Consider the following 25,990-nt stretch of genomic DNA (forward strand, 5'->3'; position numbering starts at 1 on the left):
GAAATCTGGACATAGTCTCCAGTGCTCGCAGCAACCGTAACAGGGGGGCTGGCTGCAGGACACATGGAGTCCTTGGGGGGGAGGCTGGCTGCATGACTCATGGAGGCCTGGGAAGGGGCTGGCTGCATGACACATGGAGACACTGAGGGGCTTGCTGCATGATGCATGGAGGCCCTGGGGGGGGCTGGCTGCATGACACATGGAGGCCCTGGGGGGGGCGCTGGCTGCATGATGCATGAAGGTCTATGGGGCTGCATTATACATGGAGGTCTATGGGGCTGCATAATAAACATGAAGGACACCTTATACGTGGACTATATGGGTGCATTATACATGGAGGAGTATGGGGCTGCATAATACAAAATGAAGGTATATGGGGCTGCATTGCAATACATATAGGACTATGGGGGCTACATTATAATATAGGGAGGCTACTTTAAACATGGAGGACTATGGGGGTGCGTTATAATACATGGAGGACTGTGGTGCAGTATAATATATGGAGGACTATGGGGTGAATTATAATACATGGAGAACTATGGGAAATGCATTATAATACATGGAGGACTATGGTGGTACATTCTAATATATGAAGGGTTATGTGGGACCCTTTATACTATATGGAAGGCTATAAGGGGGCCATTATAGTATTTGGAGAACTATATACAAGGGGGGACAAAGATACAAGCATGGGATGGGAATGTTTTGTGCTGAGGGAAAAAGGCTGTTTCCCTCAGCACCCAGCTTTCCCATGCTCTGATATGGGAAAGCTGGGTGCTGAGGGAAAGATGTATAGCAGAGCATGGGAAAGCTGAGTGCAGAGGACAAGATGGTTATCAAAACATGGGAAAGCTGGGTGCTGATAGAGGGATTTCAGATCATGGGAAACCTGGGTGCTGAGGGTAAGAGCCAAGTGTCAGCATCATTATTCTGTACCCCAAGTGTCAGTGTCATTATCCCGTTCCCTAAGTGTCGGTGTACGTGGAGGGGGGCCCCGGTCCAAATTTTGCACCAGGGCCCATCAAACTCTAGTTACGCCACTGGTTGGATGTATACTTTCTGAAATGCAGGCAAGTAAAGTTTGTGTAATTTACTGTTAATGTTATTTGATGAGAGGTGCAACGCAATATCTAATAGGGGGGTTAGGTTTTGGCAGTTATTCCTTCAGTAAAATAGATCAAAATGACATGTTGTATTTTTTTGAGAAAAAAAAATAGGCATTTATTCACATTATTCTTAAATTTCAATCAATATAAAACAAACGACATATTGGTGACAAATACTTGTGTGAAAGAGGTAAGGTAAGGCCTCATTCATGGAGTCACATGAGTTTTTCATGGATAGAACACCTTCCCAATTATAATCTATGGAGCTGTTCACTTTTTTATATAACTATTTGCTTTATGTAAAAATACTTTCATTTAAATGGCCCTTTTGAATAATATTGCTCTGAGTGCTTTTAGTTTTTTTCAGACAGCACTCGGTCCGAAAATCTAGTGTGACCCTACTGTAATTTGTAATGCCCCCTTTACACGTCAGTGATTTAGGTACGTATGAGATCCGTTTTTATAGGTACCGGAGACATGGACATACACAGACCCATTAAAATCAATGGGTCTGCACACACATCAGTGTTTATACAAGGACCGTGTGTCTGTGTGGTGCACACGGGTGTCCGTGTGTTCCGCATGGAGACAAGTCAGTTTTTCTCTGGTAGCACTGATGTCACACGGACCATACACTGATGTAATCAGTGTGACACGTACCGGAGAAAACACGTGTCTTTGAAATAAAACAATTTTTCTATACTCGCCTATGTCCAGCCCTGCTGTCTTCGGTGTTACTGTCATTTGCTTCCAAGCTTGCTCACTATGCTCATGCATATTCACTGCACTGTGGACACGGAAGCAGCAGCAGCGCCGGAGACATCAGCACCGGGGACAGCAACACCCGGGACAGCAGCGCCGGGGACAGGTGAGTAAAAGGTTCCTGCTCTCCATGTGCTATCATGGCTAGCACACGGTGAACATCACTAATAGTAAAATCTGCCACACAAAGCAAATACTGATTAAAATCAGTTTTTTTCTCCTGTACCAGAAAACTCACTGTCTGAATGAGGGCAGGTTCAAATAGCCATAATGGAAATTGGGCCATTTGTAACCCCGAACTGCAGATGGGCGGCTCTGTGCTGAACAACGCTCGAGGTGGTAAAGGCTACATGCGCACGCTGCATCTTTTTGTGTTCACAAACTGCAGCCAAAACTGCAGCCAAACTGCACGTTGTCAGAGAGAGCCTGGAAATGTCACAAAAAATGCTTGGAATTGTAGGTGCGTTTTTGCTGCGTTTTCGGTGCGTTGTTTTTCACAACATGAGTTTTTGCTGCGTTTTTGTGACAAATGTTGACAAAAATGCAGGAAGAATGAACATGCTGCATTTTTTTTGTCACAAACTTTTGACAAATAAAACGCTGACAAATAAACTGCAATGTGCGCATAGCAAATCTGACTTCTCATAGACTTTGCTGGGAAGTCAAATGTCAGAAACTCCTGACAACAAAACTGCAGCCAAAAACGCAGCAAAAACGCAGCGTGCGCATGTAGCCTAGGCGTGTAGTTCAGGCTCCACAGCTGAAGTTCTCAAGCTGTCACAGCAAACCACCCGAGTGACTGAAGTGAGCAGCGGGATCGGCGGTGCCGTCACTCAGATGTTTGCTGTCACAGCTCGAGTCCTCCACCTGTGAACGCACATCAGGCTGCGACTCAAGTGAGCCGCAGCTGGAGGACTCATGTGAGTGACGGCACAGCCGAACGTGAGGCTCACTTCAGCAGCAGCCTGAACCGCAGTGAACCCGGCCGTGACGTCATTGCTGCGACACCCGCCGTACTGCGGGACCCATAGCTATGACGTCAGGGGTTCACCCTAGTTTATTCTGATTGCTGTGGCTCTGTCCACACTCACAGCTGGCAGCCGTGCTATATGACCGCTGGCTGTGACAGGACAGAGATGTAGCAAAGCTGGAAGCGTCGTGGGACCTCGTGTGGATTACTTCGGACCTGGAGGGGTGTTTTGGGGGTTAATAAAATGGTGAAAGAGGGTGGCTTTTTATTTTATTTTAAATAAAGGATTTTCTTGGCTGTTTGTGGTTATTTACTTTCACTTACAGATTAGTGATGTGGGGTGTAGGGCTTAGTGGCAGCTATGGGCTGCTGCCATTAACTCCTTATTACCCCAATTGCAGTCCATAGCTGCCACTAAGTCCTAGATTAGTCATGGCAGGAGTCTATAAGACACCCCCTCATCACTAATCTTTAAGTGAAAGTAAATAAACACAAACACCTTAAAAGTCCTGTATTACGCGCGCTGTGACAGAACAGGGATGTAGCAGAGCTGAATCGCTGTCGGACCTCATGTGAATTATGTCGGACCTGGAAGGGTATTTGGGAGGTTCATAAAGAATTGAAAGAAGGTGTTTTTTTGTCTTTTATTTCAAATAAAGGATTTTTTGGGTGTTTGTGTTTATTTACTTTCACTTTCAGATTAGTGATGGGGGGTGTCTCATAGACACCTGCCATCACTAAGCTAGGGCTGCTTAGCAGCTGTGGGCTGTTATTAACTTCTTATTACCCTGATTGCCACCGCACCAGGGTAACGGGTAGAGCTGGGCCCAGCACCAGAATTGTGCCGCCAATTCTTGGGCAGCTGTGGGCTGCTATAAAGTTAGGCTGGAAAGGGCCAAATAACGATGGCCCTTCCCATCCTAATAATATCAGCATCCCGTTGTCTGTTGCACCTTGGCTGGTTTTAGAAAAATGGGGGGACCTCACGTCATTTTAAATAAATCAAATAATTAAAAAAAAAACATGGGATCCCCCTCTATTTTTCATAACCAGCCAAGGTACAGCAGACAGCTGAGGGTTGCAGCCTGCTGCTGCTGTTCCTATGCTGGTTATGAAAAATGGGGAGGACCCCCCGTTATTTTTTTACCCCCCAGAAAAATTATAAAAAACAGCTGTCCAAGCTAGCTATCCCTCTATCGAGCCATTCTGTTATTTCTTTCTATTTTATCTATTCATCTATCCATTCTAGCTATCAATTATCCTATCATATTTTGTTTCTCCTTTAAAAAATGCATTAACTAAAACGCGGCAAAAATACACCATCATTTTTATTACATTTCCAGGCTCTCTGTGACAAGGTGCATTTTTGGTTGCAGTTTGTGCATATAGCCTAAGGCTGCTTTCACACATCCGTTTCTAGCCGTGCAGCACAATCCGGTAAAAAAAACGGAAAGAACGGATCCGGCGTCCATTGCGGCCGGATACGTTCTTTCTTCCATAGACTTGTATTAGCGCCGGTTTGTGCCGCATGGCCTTGCGTTGCATCCGGCTTTTGCCGGATCCGGCAAAATTTGATTGTGCGACGGCCGGATGGAACGCCCAGGGGAACGTTTTTTGTCTCCGGCGAAAACCGCATCGCACCGGATCCGGCGCCATACAGCGTGTTTTATAATGGAAGTCTATGGACGCCGGATCCGGCACAATGCGGCAAAAAACGGATACTGCCGATGGATGTTTTTTCAGTAGTACAACGGATCCGTCAAAAACCGGAAGGAACGCATGGAAAAACGGATGCAAGAGATCCGTTTTTTCGCCGGATCCGTTGCACCAGTTTTTTCCGATTTGTGCCGCACGGCGAAAAACGGATGTGTTTAAAACATCCTAAAGTAGGACGTGCTGCCACCTCTTCTGTGTAGAATCGCACGTACTGGGTGTGTATCCTCCATGGGCAGACCAGCACACCCTCCCCTGGACAAAGCCCAACACTGGGCACAGCTCTCTATATATGACCACAATGCACAGACTGAAGGCTGCTTTACACGGTACGACCGATTGTGCAATTTCACAATCGATCGTACCCGCCCCCATCCTTTTTGCGTCACGGGCAAATCGCTGCCCGTGTCGCACAAAGTCAATAACCCCCGTCACACATACTTACCTCTCGTGCAACCTCGCTGTGGGCGGCGAACGTCCACTTCCTGGAGTGGGAGGGACGTTTGGCGTCACAGCAACGTCACACGGCCGCCGGCCAATGGAAGCGGAGGGGCGGAGATGAGCGGGACGTAAATATCTCGCCCACCTCCTTCCTTCACATAGCCGGCTGCGGCCGCGTGACGCAGGTGAGCTGCTGTTCATCGTTCCTGGGGTGTCACACGGAGCGGCGTGTGCTACCCCGGAAACGATGAACTACTAAATTAAACGATATTATGGAACCTAGCGAGCAGTACACGATTCACGATTTGTGAGCGATACTGCGTCGCTAGGAGGTGTCACACAGGCCGGCATTGCCAGCGATGCCGGATGTGCGTCACAAAAACCGTGACCCCGACGATCTATCGCACGATAGATTGTCTGGTGTAAAGCAGCCTTGAGGGTCTTCTACCCGAACTTCCTGCCTCATGTATGGTGGACGCTCCCTGACATTGCTGGCTGTGTGTGGACTCACTAGTGGCCACAGAGAAAAGAGGGCCCTGTGCAAAAACAGTTTATGGCCCTTTGCAGTCCAGAAGCGCCTCATAATTCACAATTCCGCCTTTTTTGTAGGTGGGAATGGGCCCCCTCACCCCTCAGGCCCCTGTGAGGCTGCACAGGTTGCACCAAAGATAAATCCGCACTGGAGCATGCCCCTGTGTGTGGACTTTTGATTTCCAGTTTCTGTTCCCAGCGCCTGCGCACTGAAGTCTCCTCAGCACACACTATAGGTCACTATAGCAGCAGAAGCTGCTGTGCCGGCGCCGGAGACTTCCACAGCACTAACTCCACGTGGCGACAGCACTGATGGCTGACGTCACACAGAAGGCGGGGCCGCAGCTACTGTCTGCCGCTGCGCTCATGACGTCACTCATCGTTCATTCATTGCGTGTTGTAGACCACGCCCACTCGCTATGAACGGCGACGATTGGCTCCCAGTTCTGTGGGTGTGAGCGATGCAAACAAATTTCTTTTGACAGGAGCCCGTACCTAAGACACGCCCACAGGCTCTGCGGCCAATGAAATAGGAGCCGGGAAGGTGTGTGCGGGGATTTGGGAGCTGTGCGCAGCCGGCCTGGTCTCACTGTGTAACGTCAGCCAGAGCGGAGGAGCGGCAGCATGGCATTCAGCACCGAGCAGAGGGCCAAGGCCAACAGCCTGGAGTACCGCATCTACTTCAGTGAGTGATGGAGGGACAGGCCGGGGAAGGGCAGTGCGGCCGGGAGGGGGCATGGAGGGGCCGGCGTCACAGCTGTCATCTGGGGCTGTATGTGCAGGTGGAGGGCGGCTTGTGTATCCGCAGTGAGCACATTACTGCCCAGCACAGCATGGTAATGTGCCACTGACGGCCATCACTGTGTGCCTGGGCTTGTAATGGGGGTGTATCTGATCAGCAGGGCAGGGGTTAATAGCAGCTTTCATTTCTTGCAGTGGGGCCTTACAGGCCAATTAAATGGCTGCAAAGTTTAAATGACCAAGTTTGTGATACCCCCCCCACCACCCAAGATTTGGGGTCCTCTCAGCCGGAGTGATCACCTCTCATTCAGCCACACCTTGTACCCAGCAGAGATCTGTAACTTTCTTGTTTGTATGTGTCTGCATGATCAGTATCTCCAGATAGGTTAATTCACTGACAGCAAGCAGAGATTTAAAGAATGGTAAGGCGTAGAAATCCCATAGCACTTACTTTCTGACTATTGTGAGGAGGTGAGAGGTGTATGGTGGGGTGATGCTGTATTGTGCACTGTCTGGTGTAACTGATTGTGTTACAGATGATACCTGCTGTCAGTGATAATAATAATAATCTTTATTTCTATAGCGCCAACATATTCCGCAGCGCTTTACAATTCAGGAGGCTCATATACATATCATATACATAAACATATACAAACAAGTAACAATTATAGAAGATACAATATTTAAAGGGAAAAATGTCAACCCTGCTTGTGAGAGCTTACAATCTACAATGAGATGGGGGGGGGGGAGGGGCAAGGTACAAGTGCTTCTTTACAATGACAATCCAGCCATCTCATGGGGGATAGATAATGGCTTCCTGGACCAGTTGGCCAGAGCCTTGAGATGCATTTGGGTGCAGTGAGTCTCCTCTGAGGTGACAGGTGCTGGAGGATTCCCGTCTGCAGCCAATCCCTGTGCACATTCACTTCTAACAGTGCACAATGAATCCTTCACTGTGAGTTCAGCATGGCCGTCAATTTGTGCCTGTCCTCGTCAGATCGCTGATGGTACACAGATTGAGGTCTGGCCAGAACCAGCATGGGAGCCTGGATGGGAATCACCGATTCTGTCTCACTTTGATTTGTTGCTTTGGCCACTAAAGGCCCCTAGTCTAATGTTGGCTGTACCCTCTGATATTAACAGGCTTGAAAGAGTCTAATTGGTACGGGGGCCTCCGACAGACCACGTCAGGGATGCTAAGGATCTGACTTGCCTGATTTCGGACTGTCAGTCCTTTTCTCCCTGAGCTGTCGCTGGAGTAATCTGGCAGCAGCTCTCATAAAGAACACACAAGCCCTCGGTATAATGTGTATGGAGGAGTCAGGCCAACAACTATCTTAAAGGGAACCTATCAGGTCCAATACGGAGCCAGAACCACAAGCAGTCCTGGATGCATGTTGCTAACCCCTGCCTAACTGTCCCTATGTACACTAGCATAGATAAAGAGATCTTTAGAAAAAGTATTTCTAAAGATCTTTTATTTTATGCTAATGAGCACAAGGACTAGTCCACTGGGCGTTAGTTCCCTTGGCTAGTTGGCACCATTAGTATGTTAATACGCCCCTGTGGGCGTACTAAAATGCTAATGAATACGCAGTGTCACAGGATGATCTCGCTCACCTCTCCGCTGCCATCGCTGCACCGACGCTGGATTTCGGTTCCGTGCACATGACCCCGGAGTTTGAGACATGCGCACTACTTCACTTTGAAGCCAGGACGCGTACACCCAGCTTCATAGGGCTCATGACTGGAAGTCCGGGGTCATGCGCACTGAGCTGAAATACAGCGTCAGGCAGCGGAGAGGTGAGAGAGATCATCCAGTGACTCTGCACATTCATTAGCATGCCCACAGGAGCGTACTAACATGCTAATGGGGGCTACTGCCCAGGGAGGTAGTGCTCATGGGACTAATCCTCGCGTTCATTAGCATACGATAAAAGATGAAATTTAGAAAAAAAAAATCTAAAGATCTTTACCTATGCTAGTGTATACAGGGATGGTTAGGCACGGAGTAGCAATATGCACCCAGAACTGCTCGTGTTTCTGGGTGCATATTGGACCTGACAGGTTTACTTTAAGGACCCCCCCCCCCCCCATACACTTGGTCAGTTTCCATACATCTTCTCCAGACCAGACATCATGTGCTGAATGTACTTTAGCTGCACTCAAGATCTACTTTTGGGGAGAGAAGAGCAGGATCACATAAGAGGAGGGGGAACTCCGAAAGTGAGTTTAGCCTTATCAGCACGCAGACGCTGTCTCCACATAAATGGTTAAAATTGCAAAGAGCTTGTAAACACAATCATAATTTGCAATTGTTAAAAAAAATCCTATCTGCTTTCAAGAGTCGGGGGATAATTAAATTCCTAAATTGCTTGTTGCCGTGGTTACATGCCACCTCTACAGTCCATCAGCATCCTGTCTCCTTGGCATGTACCCCCAAGCTCCCAAGCACTTTCCTATAGAGGTAAACGAGCAACTCTATCCCTGGCCTGATCTGTCAGGAGCGACACATCTACAGAAAAGGCTTGTCCAGGAATTATTATAAAATGACACCTGAACCATGACTTACCTGTCAGCTGTCCACGCCTCCAAGACCAGTGACTGTCTGCAGCGGTCACATGACTAATTAGCATGAGATTATTCCTGCAGGAGTGACATGAATCATTGGAGCAGCAGATAAGTAAAGTTTCTTGTACCCTGTAAGGCCAGAGTCACACTTGTGAGTGCCTCGTGTCGCATCACCAGGCACTGCGCACACTCTCCTCATGGGAGCGAGTCGGCTGCATGTATCTCTATGCAGCTAAGACACTCCTGTCCTGAGGGCGGCAGGCTGTGCCTGGCGATGTGAGTTACACGAGAGGCACTCACAAGTGTGAATCTGGCCTAATGGAATTCTCTGCTGTCAAGGAAAATAAATACATTCAAGAAGTTGCCCTATTTGCATAGCACCATCATATTAGACAGCGCTTTATAGACCTGATCGTCACTCTCCCCATTGGGGCTCAGTGTAAATTCTTAGTATGTCTTTGGAGTGTCGGGGGGGGGGGGGGGACCGGCACAAACTGAGGGAATACATGCTTGTAATCTAAAAAATGTTTGGCACACAGCCAAAATTATAAATACCTTATTTAATTATTATTTTATTATTAATTATTATACCTTATTTTATTTATGATATGCTAATGAGCGCATGGACTAGTCCCCTGGGCGTTGGGTCCTGCGCACATTCCGCCCTCTTAGCATGCCCACATGGACGTGCTGACGAGCTGTTCAATGCAGCCTCAACAACGTGTGCCTGTGTCTACTGTGACCGCTGATCTGAATGCCGGAGACTTCCGGTCATGTGCAGTGTGAAGCCGGGTGTACGCATCTTGGCTTCAGAGGTCTAGTGCACATGGCCGGAAGTGGCAGGCATTCTGATCAACGAGGTACGCACGTCCCCGCTGATGATGCTGCATTGAATAGCATGTTAGTATGCTCCTGTAGGTGTGCTACCATGCTAAGAGGGCAGAATGAGCGCAGGAACTAACGCCCTTGCGACTAGTCCCCGCCCTCATTAGCATTTCATATCCGATCTTTAGAAATACTTTTCCTAAAGGTCTCTTTATCTATTCTAGTGTACACAGGGACGGTTAGGCAGGGATTAGCAATATACACCCAGAACTGCCCGTGGTTCTGGGTGCATATTGCTGCTGACAGGTTCCCATTAAGCTTCCTTATTCTCAGTTATAGGGAACATACAAACTCCTTGCAGATGTCGTCCTTGTTGGGATTTCTAAGCTTCTGACTTGTATCACAACGATGGAGGTGGTGACGTCAGATTGCTGCTCATTTCTGGGATGAAGAGTTCTGTGGAACAGTGACCCAGATGGCACTCCTCAGACTCTTACTAAATATCTGATATTCTAAGCATATTGCTTCTTGATTGCATTACCCTTTGCCTAGAATTTGGGACTTTTTTTTTTTTTTTTTTTTTACTATAAAAGTCTGTGTACAGTACCAATGTGTGTGAGCATTCTATGTAGATCTTATCTTTTGGAAATCGGTTGTGGTCGCAAAATGAGTATATAGTGCTAGTGATTGGCTTTGGCTACATATTAAATAGCTGGCCTCCTTAATGGCCCCAAAATACTGCTTAGATGATTATAAAAAAAAAAAAAAAAAAAAAATCTAGCTTGGTGCTCCTGTATACCCCCTGACTCCTCCCCAATCTGTAGACACCAATTGTCACTTTACTGCGGCAGCCTTCACACTTACACCCCAGAAGAAAAAGCCGTGCAGTCTCCTGACATTGTTAGGAGACACATGGGGCACATGGGGCGGCCGGGAGATCAGCTGATTGCTCTCAAAAGCCAGCGGCCAGGAGATCGGCTGATTGCTCTCAAAAGCCAGCGGCCAGGAGATCAGCTGATCGTTCGGCCGCCAAGAGAGCGAGACATTCATTTGAGTGATTAAACACAAGATTTGAGCGTGCGCAGTGAAAACAAAAGGATTCCGCTGCTCAAAAAAAAGTTACGTTCTGCGTTCCTGCCGGCCGACAGTCAGTCGTTCCACAACTGATCAGTCGGACGGAGGATGCAATGCAAGGGCACCAGTCGCAATCCGCTGCTCATACAAGTCTATGGGAAACAGAATGCGCCAAACGGATTGCGTTGTTTATCAGAGCGAGTGTGTGTGTGTGTGTGTGTGTGTGTGTGTGTGTGTGTGTGTGTGTGTGTGTGTGTGTGTGTGTGTGTATATTTTTAAGCATTTAGTGCAGTCTTTAATACTCCTAATAAACTTATGTTTAGCAAATGAATCTCCCCTTTAATTTTGCTAGCTCAAGAACCTAATCTATTATTGAGAAACTTGTTTGCAGGTCATGGGTTATTTGCAGCAACTTCCACGAATTCTACTCTTAAATTTCATTTTTTTAAATCGCGTCTGTGCAGTATAAAGCGGCCTGTCATAGAGGAGTCATTCTGTGTAACTAAAGTCCATATGATGAGTTTCCGTCTCTGGGACTTGGCTCCATCATATACAGTTGAAACCAGAAGTTTACATACACTATCTAAAAAGACACATCTGTATGTTTTTCTCACTATCTGACATGAAATCATGTTTTCTCGGTTTAGGTCAATTAGGACTACCAGAATTATTTATATTTGCCAAATGCCAGAATAATGAGAGGGAGAAAGGGAATATTTAAGGCATTTTTATTACTTTCTGCAAAGTCAAATGTTTACATACACTAAGAGTATTATGCCTTTAAACAATGTGGGACAGCCCATGGATGATGTCATGTCTTTGGAAGCTTCTGATAGGTTTATTGGCAACATCTAATTTAAGATTAGAGACACACCTGTGGATGTATTTTAATGTACACCTGAAACACACTGCTTCTCTGTGTAGCACCATGGGAAAGTCAAAAGAAATCAGCCAAGATCTCAGGAAAAGAATTGTGCAACTGCACAAGTCTGGTTCATCCTTGAATGCATTATCCAGATACCTGAAGGTGCCTCGTTCATCTGTACAAACAATTTTACGCAAATACACACCAGATGGGAATGTCCACCCATAATACTGCTCAGGAAGGAGATGGGTTGTGTGTACCAGATATGAATGTGCTTTGGTCAGACATGTGCATATCAATCCAAGAACAAAAGCAAGACCTTGTGAAGATGCTGGTGGAAGCTGGCAAGATTGTGGCATTATCTACAGTGAAACGAGTACTGTATCAACATGGGCTGAAAGGCCTCTCTGCCAGGAAGGAGCCATTACTCCAAAAGAAACATAAAGCCAGAGTAATGTTTGAAAATGCACACAGGAACAAAGATCTTAATTTTTGGAGACATGTCCTGTGGTCTGACAAAACTAAAATTGAACTACTTGGCCATAATGACCATTGTATAACGTTTGGAGGAAAAGGGGAGAAGCTTTGAAGCCTAAGAACACCATCCCAATTGAGAAACACGGGGGTGGCAGCATCATGTTGTGGGGTTGTTTTGCTGCAGGAGGGACTGGTGCACTTAACAAAATAGATGGCATCATGAGGAAAGAAGATTATGTGGCAATACTGAAGCAGCATCTCAAGACATCATCCAGGAACTCAAAGCTTGGGCTGAAATGGATCTTCAAATGGACAATGCCACAAAGCATACGGCCAAACTGGTTACAAAGTGGCTTAAAGATAACAAAATCATTGTTTTGGAGTGGCCATCATAAAACCCTGGTCTCAATCCTATTGAAAACCCATAGGCAAAGCTGAAAAGGCAGGCGCAAGCAACATGAAACATGGCTCAGTTATACCATGGATTTACATGAGCGACGTCATGTCTGCAGCTTCAGAATCTTGCGTGTGCACACTTACCATTCTCGTCGCCTTCTCATCCTGGCGCTTGCTTCTTGCCTTCTGATGCGCACTGCGCATGATCAGAACCGCAGGTGTCTTCTGAGCATGTGCAGTGCGCATCAGAAGCCGACACGCAAAAACCAAGATGAATGGTAAGCTCTTGCAAGATCTCCATAAAATGCTCAAACATACATGTACTGCACACAGACTTTTATAATAAAAAAAAGCCCCAAATTCTAGGCAAAGGGTAATGCAATCAAGTGCAAGATTCTGAAGTAGTGACTGTCACGTCGCTTATGTAAATCCATGGTATCACGCCCACAGGGCGATGAGACGCTCATGGGGCTAGAGACCCTGTCATTTACATAGGGAATATGAAAGTAATAAAACGTTATTTTATTACTTTCATATTACCCAATATAACACGGGGATGGGGAGGAAGGGGTTAGCAGCTCACACAGGCTGCTGCTTGTAGGTCAGAATGCATTTTTTGACCGGACAGGTTCCTTTTAAGCCAAATCACACTCGCAAAGCTCTTCTACACTCCCTATAGAAGATGTTATACCTTCCTAATATACAGTAGTTATATCAATCCAGGTGCCTAAGGCTAGGTTCACACTTCCATTAAATTGTATCAGTCACAATCTGCAGCTCTGGTAAACAACGGAATCCGTTTGGCGGATTCCGTTGTTCCCATAGACTTGTATGAGCGGCGGATTGTGACTGATTATGCTGTGTTGCATCCTCCGCCCGACCGATCTGTCGTGGAACGACTGACCGCGGAGCGGAAGGAACGCAGCTTGTAACGTTTTTTGAACAGCGCAATCCGTAGGATTTCGCTGCATATGCTCTCTGGCTCCCTGCACACCAGGATACACATCGTGTTACCAAGCAATGCGCTTTGCCTAGTTACCCGATACTTACCGTGGTTACGTGTGCAAGGAGCCAGCGCAAAGCGGTGTATGCTGGTAACCAAGGTAAATATCGGGTAACCAAGCAAAGTGCTTTGCTTAGTTTTTACTCGATATTTTCCCTGGCTACGTGTGCAGGGAGTCCGACACTTCCCCGCTCGGCTCCGCCCCCTCCCGCACTCCCACTCCGCATGTATACATACACACACCTGTCCCCAGCCATGCAGACTGCGGCACGGACATCCTCAGCGCCACGGCACCGCTCGGCTCCACCCACCTCGCACTCCGCCCCCTGCACACAACGGAGTCCGACAATGTACAACGCATCAGTCACATTCGTCAAGCAAAGCATGTGACTGATGAAAAACTGCCGAAATGTGAACCTAGCCTTAATTTGCTGGTAGCTGACCCATTCAAGTATAGGAGCTGAAGCAACTGGGAATGGAGTTGCTAACAGCAGATAATTCTGCTATAATACAACTGTATTTGTAAGTGAACAGCATCTGCAAGGAGTTTATGTTCTCCCTGTGTCTGTGGGTTTCCGCTGAGTTCTCTGGTTTCCTCCCACACTCCAAAGACATACTGATTGCGGCTCACAATGTAAACTCTATGGGGAACAGTGTTGCTGATGTATATAAAGCGCTGTGCAATTAATGGTGCTATATAAGTGAATTAAGAATATTAATATTACTCTGGTTTAGATTTACTTATTTAATTTCTTGAAATTCTAAGATCTTTCAGATTTCATCCTTTTGTTATCTCATTGGACATGTGCTAGTGTTTTTTGGTGAGGCTTATAGAAAAGGTGAAGATTTGATCTAGTATAGCCTTTACTCTGGTGACTTTGAAGAGCTGCCAGATTTCAGCTTGTTTCTTTCACTTTGTATTTGATTTCATACCACCTGCTGGTAAAATTGTGTATTTTGGGTAGAGAGCGCCTTACAGTAAAGAAGAATAAATTCACATAGAAAATGTCTAGACCAGACATGGAATGCATAGGGGGCTATTAAAAAAAAAAAAAAAAAAAGTTAGGTTAACCCAAGTTCAAATCTTCCCGTTTTTGCGCCATTGATAAAACCGTAAAAAAAAAAAAAAATTATCGCTGCGTTCAGAAATGCCTGCGCTTCAAAATATAACCTCAATTATTCTGAACGGTACGCAGTGTGGCGAGAATAATTCCAAATGCCAAAAATACGTTTTTGGTCACAGCAACATTTCTTTACAATGCAATAACAGGCGATCACAACATTGCATCTACACAAATATTAAATTATTAAAAACATCAGCTCAAGACAAAAAGTAAGCCATCCCTGACCCAAGATCCTAAAAAAAATGAGAACACTAAAGGGTGCTTTACACGCTGCGACATCGCTAGCGATCGCGTTAGCGATGTGAAATTCTAGATCGCAAGTGCGATCTTTCGAGATCGCATATAGGTCATTTTACGCATGTGCGCTCTCGAAAGATCACACTTGCGATCTAGAATTTCACTTCGCTAACGCGATCGCTAGCGATGTCGCAGCATGTAAAACACCCTTTAGTGTCTTGGAAAATGCCGACAAAAGCACTATTCTGTCTTTGGACAAACTTCTGAATTTTTCACCACTTAGGTAAAAGTATACATGTTTGGTATCTATAAACTCATACTGACCTGGGAAATCATAATGCCAGGTCAGTTTTACCATATAGTGAACATGGTGAATATATTAAAAAAAAAACATTGAGGAATTTCACATTCACCATATTTGGATTTTTTTTTTTTTTTAATTTTGTTTACCAATACATTATTTGGTAACACTAGTGGTATAGTGGTAATGAATAAGCCCTGATATGGCAATATTGATGGAAAAATAAAAAAGTTATGGCTCTCTGAAGGGGAGGAAAAAATGAAACATTAAGTCGGTAAAAGGTCTGTATTCCTCGTGTGGCATGTGCATTTGGAAGCTGTTGATCTGAACCCATAACATGCAGTTAAAGGTGCTCTCAATAAAAGAGAAACAACCAATCATTAGGCTGATAAAGAGTGAGTGATTATGTTAGGAGCGGCCAAATGAACAGTTTGGTACATTCTGTAACAAAAAAACCCCCTCACTGTTGAGCTTGGGACCTCAAAAAGGCCTGGACGTCCACGAAGACAACCGTGGTGAATGATGTGAGAATCCTTTTCCATGGTGAAGAGAAACCCCTTCATGATATCCACCCAAGTAACAAACGCTCTAGGAAGGTGTTTCAGTGTCTAATTCTACCATACAGAAAATACTTAATGAGCGCATATACAGAGGGTTCACCACAAGGTGCAAACCATTAATCAGCCTTTACAAATAGGCCAAATTAAACGTTGCCAAGGAAAAAACATCAAAATAGCCAGACAAGTTACATAGTTACTTAGGTTGAAAAAAGACCTAGGTCCATCTAGTTCAACCTTCCTCCACCAGTTCTACATTTTCTCCCCAAATCACTTATAACCAACAATGTTGTGTGTAGTGAGGAAATCATCCAGCCCTTCTTTAAAAGTTATAGTGTCTGCCATTACTACGTCTTGTGGTAGGGCATTCCACAGTCTGACTGCTCTAACTGTAAAGAACCCTTTCCTATTTAGCTGCCGAAATCTCTTTTCTTCCACTCTCAGTGAGTGCCCCCTGGTCCTTAGTATTGTCTTTGGAAGACATAAGTCATGTGCCAGTCCTTTATATTGACCACACATGTATTTATACAAATAAATGAAATCTGTTCTGGAAAAGCATTTATTGGATAGCTGGAATGAAGATCAACCTGTACCAGAATGATGGGAAGAAGGTATGGAGAAGGCATGGAACAGCTCATGATACAAAGCACACATGTGGCTTCCAATTGCAGTTGGTCACTACTGTAGTGTTTTATCAATGATTTGACTGAAGACAGAAGTAGCCAGATGAATTCTTAAAGGGAACCTGTCACCAGTTTTTTGCCCTATAAGGCTAAGTTCACACTTCCGTTGTTTTGCATCAGTCACAATCCGTAGCCTTGAGGAATTACGGTATCCTGCAAAATATTTTGCAGGAATCCAGTTTTTCCCCATAAACTTCTATTAGTGACGGATTGCGACTGATGCTGCGTTGCATCCGCTGCGTCACGGTCAGTCGTTTAACTGACCGCCGGGCGGGAGCAACGCAGCCTGTAACGTCTTTTGAGCAGCGCGATCCGTAGGATTTTGCTGCGCATGCTCTCTGGCTCCCTGCCCCCGTAACCAGGATAAACATCGGGTTACCAAGCAACGCGCTTTGGTTAGTTACCCGATATTTACAATGGTTAAGGGGGCAGGGAGCATGGGCTAAGCTGGTATCCAAGATAAATATCGGGTAACCAAGCAAAAAGTGCTTTGCTTATACCCGATATTTACCCTGGATACAGTGTGCAAGGAGGCCGACACTTCACCACTCGGCTCCACCCCCTCCCGCACTCTGCATGTGTTCACACACACACACACACACACTTGTCCCCAGCCCTGCAGTCCCCGCAGCACTGAAGTCCTCAGCACCACGGCCCCGCTCCGCCCCCTCCCGCACTACGCATGTAGTCTCTCTCGCTCTCTCTCTCCTGTCCTCAGCTCCGCCCCAGCACACAACGGAGGCCGACAATGAAATTCTTTCTTTGTCATCTGTTGTACAACGCATCAGTCACATGCGTCAAGCAACGCATGTGACTGATGCAAAACATCGGAAGTGTGAACTTAGCCTAAGCTGTGGCCACCACTACTGGGCTCTTATATACAGCATTCTAAAATTCTGTATATAAGAGCCCAGGCCGCTGGGTATAACATAAAAAAACATTTTAGAATACTCACCTAGAAGATCGCTCCAGTCCGCAACGGTCGGAGGGGTGGCACAGTTCTCAGGAACCGGCGCATACCCTTTTGGCCATCTTGCTGTTCCTTATTCTGAAGCTGCGGTGCATGACGTGTCACCGTCATACACACACGCCGGCATTGAGGTTGTGCGCAGGCGCACTTTAGGCTCAGGTCAAAGTGCGCCTGCGCAGGACCTCAATGCCGGCGCGAGTGTATATGATGTAGACGCATCATGCACCGCGGCTTCAGAATAAGGCAGAGCAAGATGGCCGAAAGAGTGCCGGTCCCTGAGAACTGTGCCACCCCTCTGACCGTTGTGGACTGAAGCGACCTTCTTAGGTGAGTATTCTGAAGTGGGTTTTTTTTTTTTTTTTTTTTTTTTTTTTTTTTTTGTTATACCAAGCGGCCTGGGCTCTTATATACAGCAGTGGTGGTGGCCGCAGCTTATAGGGCAAAAAAACTGGTGACAGGTTCCCTTTAATGCTCAGTTCCGGAGCTGCCCAGTTTTCTGATAACGGCCAGGGCCTGCACATGTGCCTCAATCAGCTGATATGGCACCTCCCAGGACAGAGCATTAATCAGCTGATGGAGGCACATGTGCAGACCCTGGCCGCTATCAGAAAACTGGGCAGCTCCGGAACTGAGCACTTCCTGCTGCCACCATCAGCACTGGAAACTGCTGATAGGTCGGGGTCTGAAACTCTGCACCCCCACCGATCAGACATTGATGACCTATCCGAAGAATGGGCCATCAATGTAAAGGTAGTGGACAACTGCTTTAAAGCAGAGAAACCTGCACACAACTGAAGTCCGCTCCATTAAAGGCCAACATAGCTTCAGAGGTGGAAACCCAGTGTGTGCCTGAAATCTGGAAACCATAGACGTCACCAAAGTATTAAAAAAAATCAACCTTTTATTTTTGATAGTTAATTTATCCAATTACTTTTGAACCCCTGAAATGAGGCTTTTGGTAGAAAAATTTGTTTCAATTCCTAAATGTTTTACAGAATATTTTTGTTCAACCCTTTTTAATTCAATTGCAGCTCAGTTGTTTTAAATGGTGGCATGATGAGCCCAAATCTCGAAGATTCAGTCCCTGTCCAAATGTTTCTGGACCCAATTCTACAAACTTTGGATCTGATAAGATCTCCTTTCATGCTACGGTGCAGATATCAGTATTGCGCTGTGCACTGCTGAGACTAAAAATTAGGCTAAATGCTTGATTTAAAGCTCTCATCTGTCATCTACACTGAAATGAACATTAACTCCAAGCGTTTGATCTGTTCCCTGGTGGTAAAGTGTAAAATCTGCAAAGAAGTCTTATAGAACAGAGGACATCATGATTCTTAATCTTGGTAAGATTTATTTCTATAAATAGCCTCACTTCTTGACCTTACACAGATGTATAATCCTAAGGCTGATAGAGAAGCCTCCTTCACTGCATGGTTCATCTCCAAAACAGCGTTTTTTTTTTTGTTTTTTTTTTATTTTGGTTTGTTTTTTTTTTTTTTTGGTCTAAACTTTCAGTTACATCATGCTTCTGCAGATGCTGTCACTTATTTAAAAAAAAAAAATAAAAATAAAATCCCAAAAACTTAATTTCCTATAAAGGGAGACCTGTTTGAGTTCCATTTGCTTGATGCTGCTCTTTTCCTTGCCTATGCAGTCGTTGCAACTCTCCCGCCCCCACCCCGTGTAGCATCCAGTTAACCACTTTGTGTCACGCACGAAGTAAAATCTGTCCGTATATAACACTTGACAAACGCGATCAGATCAATGGGCGTCTGACGCACTACCAAAGCAAAAACAAAAAAGGGGAAACACCAGGGTCACGATACAACAGAGGTCCCTGCCGCTAGGGAGAGGGGTGAGGGGGCATGTCCTGGACTCACCTCAAGCTGACTCCTGAGCTCCCTAGCGGTCCCTATACAGGTTTATTTCAATTTGTCGGCGAGCAGAATACCTGGGTCCCTCAGCTGTCCCTAAAATCACCCTGTCTGGTGAGTAGGCCGACGAATACACTTGACTTGCCACTCAACTAATAAAAATGGAGGGAAACACAGACAGGGGGAATAAACAGAAGGATACAGAACATCAACTTCACCGTAGCAAACGGACTCAATAGTAGCAGGTCAGTGGGCACAGGAGAATACCTCAGCAGTTCCTTCCACCAGGCTGGCCAAAGTAGAAATGGATTCTAACAGCAGCAAGATCTGCTGGGAAAGCTCCAGGATTTAAGCTAAATAAGCATGGGCCTGCAGTGGGTGAGCAGACCCCCTGCAAAAGAAAGCATAGTTATCCCGGAAACGTTATTATTAAAAGTGTTATATTCTTTTATATTGTATTGTATTGTATTTTAATGTTAGGGCACCCCCTAGTGGCCGGGTGGGACGGCTGTTGCCACCGGGGAGGAGTAGTCGGCTGTATGACTAGGGAAGGTCTGTGTGTGTGTGGAAGGGAGTCGGATCCGGGACAGCAGTGTGTGACCATCCGTGGCAGTGTGTATGAGCGGAACATCAGGGGACGCCGGAGCAACGGAGGAGTACGCAACCTCAAAGGTCTGATTCCACTGGTGTGGGTCCGGTGTGTGCTTGACCTAGAAGTGGGAGCCCGGAGAAGCGGAGTACCCAGGGCATATCCCCACTAGAGGGCGCGTTTGGACAGGTTGTCCCCAGCTCCACAGAAACTGCCGGATTGTGCTGACCGGATTTGTATGGTGCCAATAAATGTTATCTTTTATTGCAAGCAACTTCTGCCTGAGGACTGTTTGTACACTCTCCGACGAAGATACTGATCTCCATTGTCTCAGCAAGCTAGCCCCCAACATGAAAGGAGTGATGGAGCCAGGGATGCGCCTTGAAGCCACGACTACACAGCCAGAGGCCTCCCTGTCACATCACTTCATGTGGCGTAGTCGGCAGGATGCGATTCCCCTGCCTGGGACCCAAGAAGCCGGAGATCAAGTGGTGCCGAGTGTACCGTATCCGGGCTATGAGCGAAGATTTCCAGTCCCATGGTGGGATGAAGAAGTGCCCAAGGCGTTGGACCGGGTACAAGATGGCGGCGAAAGGGCCGTTATCTGTGAAGTGGAAGAAAAGGCGCGAAAAGTTGGCGCCAAAAGAAGAGCCTGGGGCTGGCCGGTGCCGAGGAAGAGGCACGGAGTACTCCGCCCAAAGAGGGGAGGCGCCAGTTCCAGGGCATTGAAGACATACGAAGTGGGCGGTGTTCGGAAGAAAAAAGTACCGCAGTGGAGGAGTCAAGATGATGCGTGAGGCTGGGGGAGGATTCTGTTTAAGAGCGGGAAACGAAGGCCCGCCTCCTCTTTCCTCAGACTCAGCATCGACTCCGTCGCTACTGGACATACAGGAGACAGAGATGAACATGTCGGGGCAACCAGAGGAGCTGGCCACCACCATAGCTCTGGTCAGCCTAGGCCGGGGACGGCCTAAGTTTGCGGCTGCAAGCGAAGCTTCTCTTGTGGACCTGCCAATCGGACCGGGAGGTTCCACACGGCCTGAGAAAGTATCCTGGAAAACAACGTGGGATGCAAAGACCGGGGGCACCATCACGGAGGTCCGGGCCACATATGCCACGCACGCCCCTTGGGAGCCTCCACAACCGGGTGCCGCCGCTGCTACTCCAACCACCTCATATGGAGTGCCGGCCGAAGAGCTCGCTGAGCAGTTGGAAGTGGACCACCTGGGCTTTGTCTGGGAGCCGGTCATCGTTCCACCCTCCGTACCCTACCCCAGAGCTCCGTCCCCGGTGCCTGACCCTGTCCGGGAACGTCTGGTGGCCGAAATCACATTCCGGGAGATGTTGGCCGGTCCCGGCGGAGAAGAGCTGGCTCTACAGATGACCACCGGAGTGGTAGTTAAGTTCAACCAGCAGGAGGGATATGGGTTTATCCGAGAAGTAGAGACCGGAGATGACTACTTCTATAACAGAGTTCATCTGGACGTGGAAGGATTGCCCAAACGACTCCATACTCTTTGGCCGGGCGAGAAAGTTCAGTTCTTGCCGGACGCAGGAAGCCGCGGCCTGTTTGCTGTGGGCGTCTCCCGAATGCCGACCGCCCGGGAAGCGGAACAGTGGCAGCAGGAGCTGGAGTGGGAGGAACTGCAGGAGCGGCGCCGGAGCCATCCAAGACCGGTCTCGTCCGCACCCTCTCAACCCCGGCGCACCTTGTCCGCTGCCCCGGAGACATCATCTGGCCCGGCCGCTGACCCGGAGAAGGTTCCCCCAGTGGTAGCGGTGACCCAAAGTGTAACCAACAAGCCGGTCATCGTTTTAGATGTGCCGCCACCTGCACCACAACCACCCCGGGCAGCGACGCCACCACCACCACCGGGAGCAGAAGCAGCTGCGTCAGCGGAGCCACCGTTTGCCCCCGTGTCCTTTCGGAGGATCCGCCGCCAGCCGGGACAGTCTCTGGGAGCTTACATCCAGGCACAAGCGGAGGAGTGGAAGCGGGCCTGGCCCCCAGAGTAAGTCCCTACCGTCCACCTGTTGTTGAAGTCCGGTGCTGTTGTTTAACCGGCAGAAGTTCTGTTGCAAAGTTGTTATTCCTGTTGCGTCTCCGGGCGCCATCGTAAGACCGGGAGCGCTGCTGCGCCTCCGAGCGCCCCAAGGACCGGGAGCGCCGCTGAACTGGTGCCGCTGTTGTTGTGGACTAACCTAACAGGTTTTTTTTTTTTTTGTTTTAATGTGTGTTTATACTTAAGAGCCTTGCCGGGAGGCTCGGGTTTTAAGAGGGGAGGTATGCAGTGGGTGAGCAGACCCCCTGCAAAAGAAAGCATAGTTATCCCGGAAACATTATTAAAAGTGTTATATTCTTTTATATTGTATTGTATTGTATTTTAATGTTAGGGCACCCCCTAGTGGCCGGGTGGGACGGCTGTTGCCACCGGGGAGGAGGAGTCGGCTGTATGACTAGGGAAGGTCTGTGTGTGTGGAAGGGAGTCGGATCCGGGACAGCAGTGTGTGACCATCCGTGGCAGTGTGTATGAGCGGAACATCAGGGGACGCCGGAGCAACGGAGGAGTACGCAACCTCAAAGGTCTGATTCCGCTGGTGTGGGTCCGGTGTGTGCTTGACCTAGAAGTGGGAGCCCGGAGAAGCGGAGTACCCAGGGCATATCCCCACTAGAGGGCGCGTTTGGACAGGTTGTCCCCAGCTCCACAGAAACTGCCGGATTGTGCTGACCGGATTTGTATGGTGCCAATAAATGTTATCTTTTATTGCAAGCAACTTCTGCCTGAGGACTGTTTGTACACTCTCCGACGAAGATACTGATCTCCATTGTCTCAGCAAGCTAGCCCCCAACATGAAAGGAGTGATGGAGCCAGGGATGCGCCTTGAAGCCACGACTACACAGCCAGAGGCCTCCCTGTCACATCACTTCAGGCCCAAAGCAGCGACAGCTAACCTGCACTGCACGGAGATGTTGGCAACAGAACTGAAATTAACTCATGAGATGCCAAATTAAACCCTGTTTAAGTGAGGAGACTAGATGGAGATGGGAGGCTCCAGGCTTAAAGCTATCACTGGTCTCAAAACAGGAGAAAGACTACCTTAACACTTTGCTTGAACAGTTAAACACAGAAATTTCCGTGCAAAAGAAGCATAAAAAAATGTATAGTATTTACTCTATATATGAACACTGCCTAGATGTCTAAGTTTACAGGCTAAAAAGAAATGGGAATTTAGCCATGCCACTGTAGGCAAAATACACTCCTTCTATGCCCTTGGAACTCCAAATTAATAAGATTTTGTTTTACAAGCCCTTGGAGAAATCGATATAGCGCACACACACTTGTGGTGTACTGAGAGTTTGTTTTATTACATGTGACCAGCTTGTATAGTATCCCAAACAAAGAAATTACTAGACACCAATAAGAGCCGCAGGGGTGTTTGTAGAAATGTGAAACTTCCCCTCCCACCAGTGTTAGTTGAACCCTATAACATCATTCAGTTATAAGATAGTGTCTGTACCATGCAAAATGGCTTATACTCTAACACCACAGTAAAAGGACACATTTGGTCCAAGGTTTTAGTTTAAGTGATTTTAGTTATCAATGCATTTCTGTTTGGCCACTTGGCTTCATCAGGACAAAAAACACACCCCTCTGTGCTCTAATACAAGTGGGTTTAATCACCACAATAATATAGGGTCTTCCTGCAGCAAATGACCACATCAGTCACAGATTCTATAATGTCCAAGTATAAACCTCGTGATTTCGTGAAATTTCTACTCTGGCTTCATCTAAAGACGTGGCTGAGCTGTGCGGTTTTGGTGCATTGGGTTTTTCTATAAACATCTTTGGAAAGCCTGGAATTGCAAGTTAAAGGGAACCAAACATCAGAATTTTCCTATATAAGGTGGGCAGCTCGGGTGTTTAGGCTGTGAAATTCAACTTTATAAAGTTTGAAAATACATGCACTTTTTGATTGACATGTGCACCTCGCTGTTAATGTCCGGGCGTGTTATGCACATGTATCCCTGCCCCCCCCCCGCCGCCTGTTCCTCCCTCTCACTGGCCGTATGTACATTTCTAATCTTCAGTTACATGGCGTCGGCGTTACTAGCGCCTGCGCATAGTGCTTATCTCCGGCGCCATGTTTCTGAAGCCCACAGTATTATGGTGCATGAGAGGGCGGCGCATGCGCCCTCGCTTCTTCAGATCTGTTGTGACTGCAAGAGCGCACGCGGTCACAACAGGACTGGAGAACAGCTGATCTTACCCTGATTAGCTGCAGCAGACGTCTCCTGCGATATAGTCTGCTGCAGCTAATCGGTAAGATCAGCTGTTCTCCAGTCGTGTTTTGACCGTGCGCGCTCTCGCGGTCATAACAGATCTGAAGAAGCGAGGGCGCATGCGCCGCCCTCTCATGCACCGCCCTCTCATGCACCATAATACTGTGGGCTTCAGAAACACGGCGCCGGAGAAGAGCGCTATGCGCAGGCGCTAACTGACGCTGTGTAACTGAAGATTAGAAATTTACATATGGCCAGTGAGAGGGAGGAACAGGCGGGCGGGGATACACGTGCATAACCCGCCCGGACATTAGGAGAGAGGTGCAAACGTCAATCAAAAAGTGCATGTATTTTCAAACTTTATAAAGTTGAATTTCACAGCCTAAACATCCGAACTGCCCACTAATGGTATGTACACAATGTGCCTGATAGTGCCAGTACTGCACTGGCTGCACCTTATATAGGAAAATGCTGATGTTTGGTTCCCTTTAACACTGCAACAGCTTTTGTTTGTTTTTTAATAAATCAAAGCTTTTCTGTAGTTATTAAAAACACTGCTTCACATCTGTACCAAAAAGTCATAAAACCCCATAATCAGAGAAAATTATGTATTTAAAAACAATTCAACTATTTGAATATAAATGTAGTAATACCATTTCTAAAGACCACATGAGGAGCTCCGTGCAATGAATCCAGTAACTCGCTGATTGGAGTAATTCACTTCCCCATCTTTTCCATCTGGCTCAGACGGCCATGACTGTGTATCCATCTCCCCATCTTGCTGCAACCCCTTATTCTCCATCTTGCACTATTTCATCACCTTCTATATCACTGTGCCACCAAATACTGCACTTAAACAATGTCATTAGCATAAATACTACCCACAAATCGTGCAAGACTTCAGTCCTCCTCAAAGCAATAATGCCTGATTGTGCACCAGATAGTAATCCTGTTTATTACACTAAGGCCCTGTGCCGACAGGGCAAAATTCATGTGGATTTTGCTGCGGAAAACCTGCGGATTTTCTTGAGTTCCAGAGAAATCTTAAAGTTTACGCAAGTACAGACACTTCCCATGTTATCCTATGGAATTTGGGGAGTGCTGTTTCAATGCTGCGGATTTTGCAGCTGCGGTAAATGCTGTGCAGTTCCTGCAACCGCAAAGAACTGAATGTCAATTATTCCTGTGGATTGTTCCTCACGATCTCTATACTTATTGGCCTTGATTGAAGACACGGGAGACTCTTCTTTCAGTGTAGAAGAGCGGCATGGAGCCAGGAGCGGGCTGCAAGAGGTGGGCGGGGCATGCATGAGCTGAGGTCATGTGACCGCCCGAGCTCCGGTCATGTAACAGCCTGAGCTCGTGCAGGCCCTGCCCATAGTCTCCAGGAGCCGTCCAGAAACCAAGTTGCTGTGCAATACAGGTAAGTATGAACTCACCAATCACTCCAGCACTTGTTCTGCATTAAAGATGTAGTGCCCAAGCCATGGTACTGTATCGTCAATGCAGAATGACAGCAGCATATCCACAGGACATTCCGCTGGACTTCCGCACCAAAAACGCTGCACAACTCGGACAAAGTTGTGCTGCAGATGTCTGGGAGCTCCTGCAAAATGTCTTGTGGATATATCCGTAGGACATTTTCCCTGTGGGCACATGGCCTAAAAGTTCTGTTTTACAGAGAGTAAGGCCATGAACCCACGGGGAAAGTGTCCTGCGGATATATCCGCAGGACATTTTGCAGGATCTGCCAGACATTTGCAGCACAACTTTGTCTGAAGAGTAAGAAGAGTCTCCGGTGCCTTCAAACAAGGCAGGTAAGTTATAGAGATCGCGCGGAACAATCCTCAGGAATAATTGACATGCAGTTCTTTGCAGCTGCTGGAAATCCGCAGCAT

At 47.1% G+C, this 25,990-nt stretch overlaps 1 protein-coding gene across 1 annotated transcript in view; it reads left to right on the plus strand.

Moving 5' to 3' along the window:
- Window positions 1-6,055: 6,055 nt before the first annotated feature.
- PPA1 (inorganic pyrophosphatase 1) overlaps window positions 6,056-25,990 on the plus strand; it is a 109,422-nt gene continuing 89,487 nt past the window's right edge. Inside the window, exon 1 of the mRNA XM_075348929.1 lies at window positions 6,056-6,208. Coding sequence (XP_075205044.1) covers window positions 6,148-6,208 — 61 coding nt within the window. The 5' untranslated portion in view covers window positions 6,056-6,147. The remainder of the gene's footprint in view (window positions 6,209-25,990) is intronic.

This window comes from Anomaloglossus baeobatrachus, chromosome 5 (assembly GCF_048569485.1).
Source record: "Anomaloglossus baeobatrachus isolate aAnoBae1 chromosome 5, aAnoBae1.hap1, whole genome shotgun sequence".
Classification (NCBI taxonomy): domain Eukaryota; kingdom Metazoa; phylum Chordata; class Amphibia; order Anura; family Aromobatidae; genus Anomaloglossus; species Anomaloglossus baeobatrachus.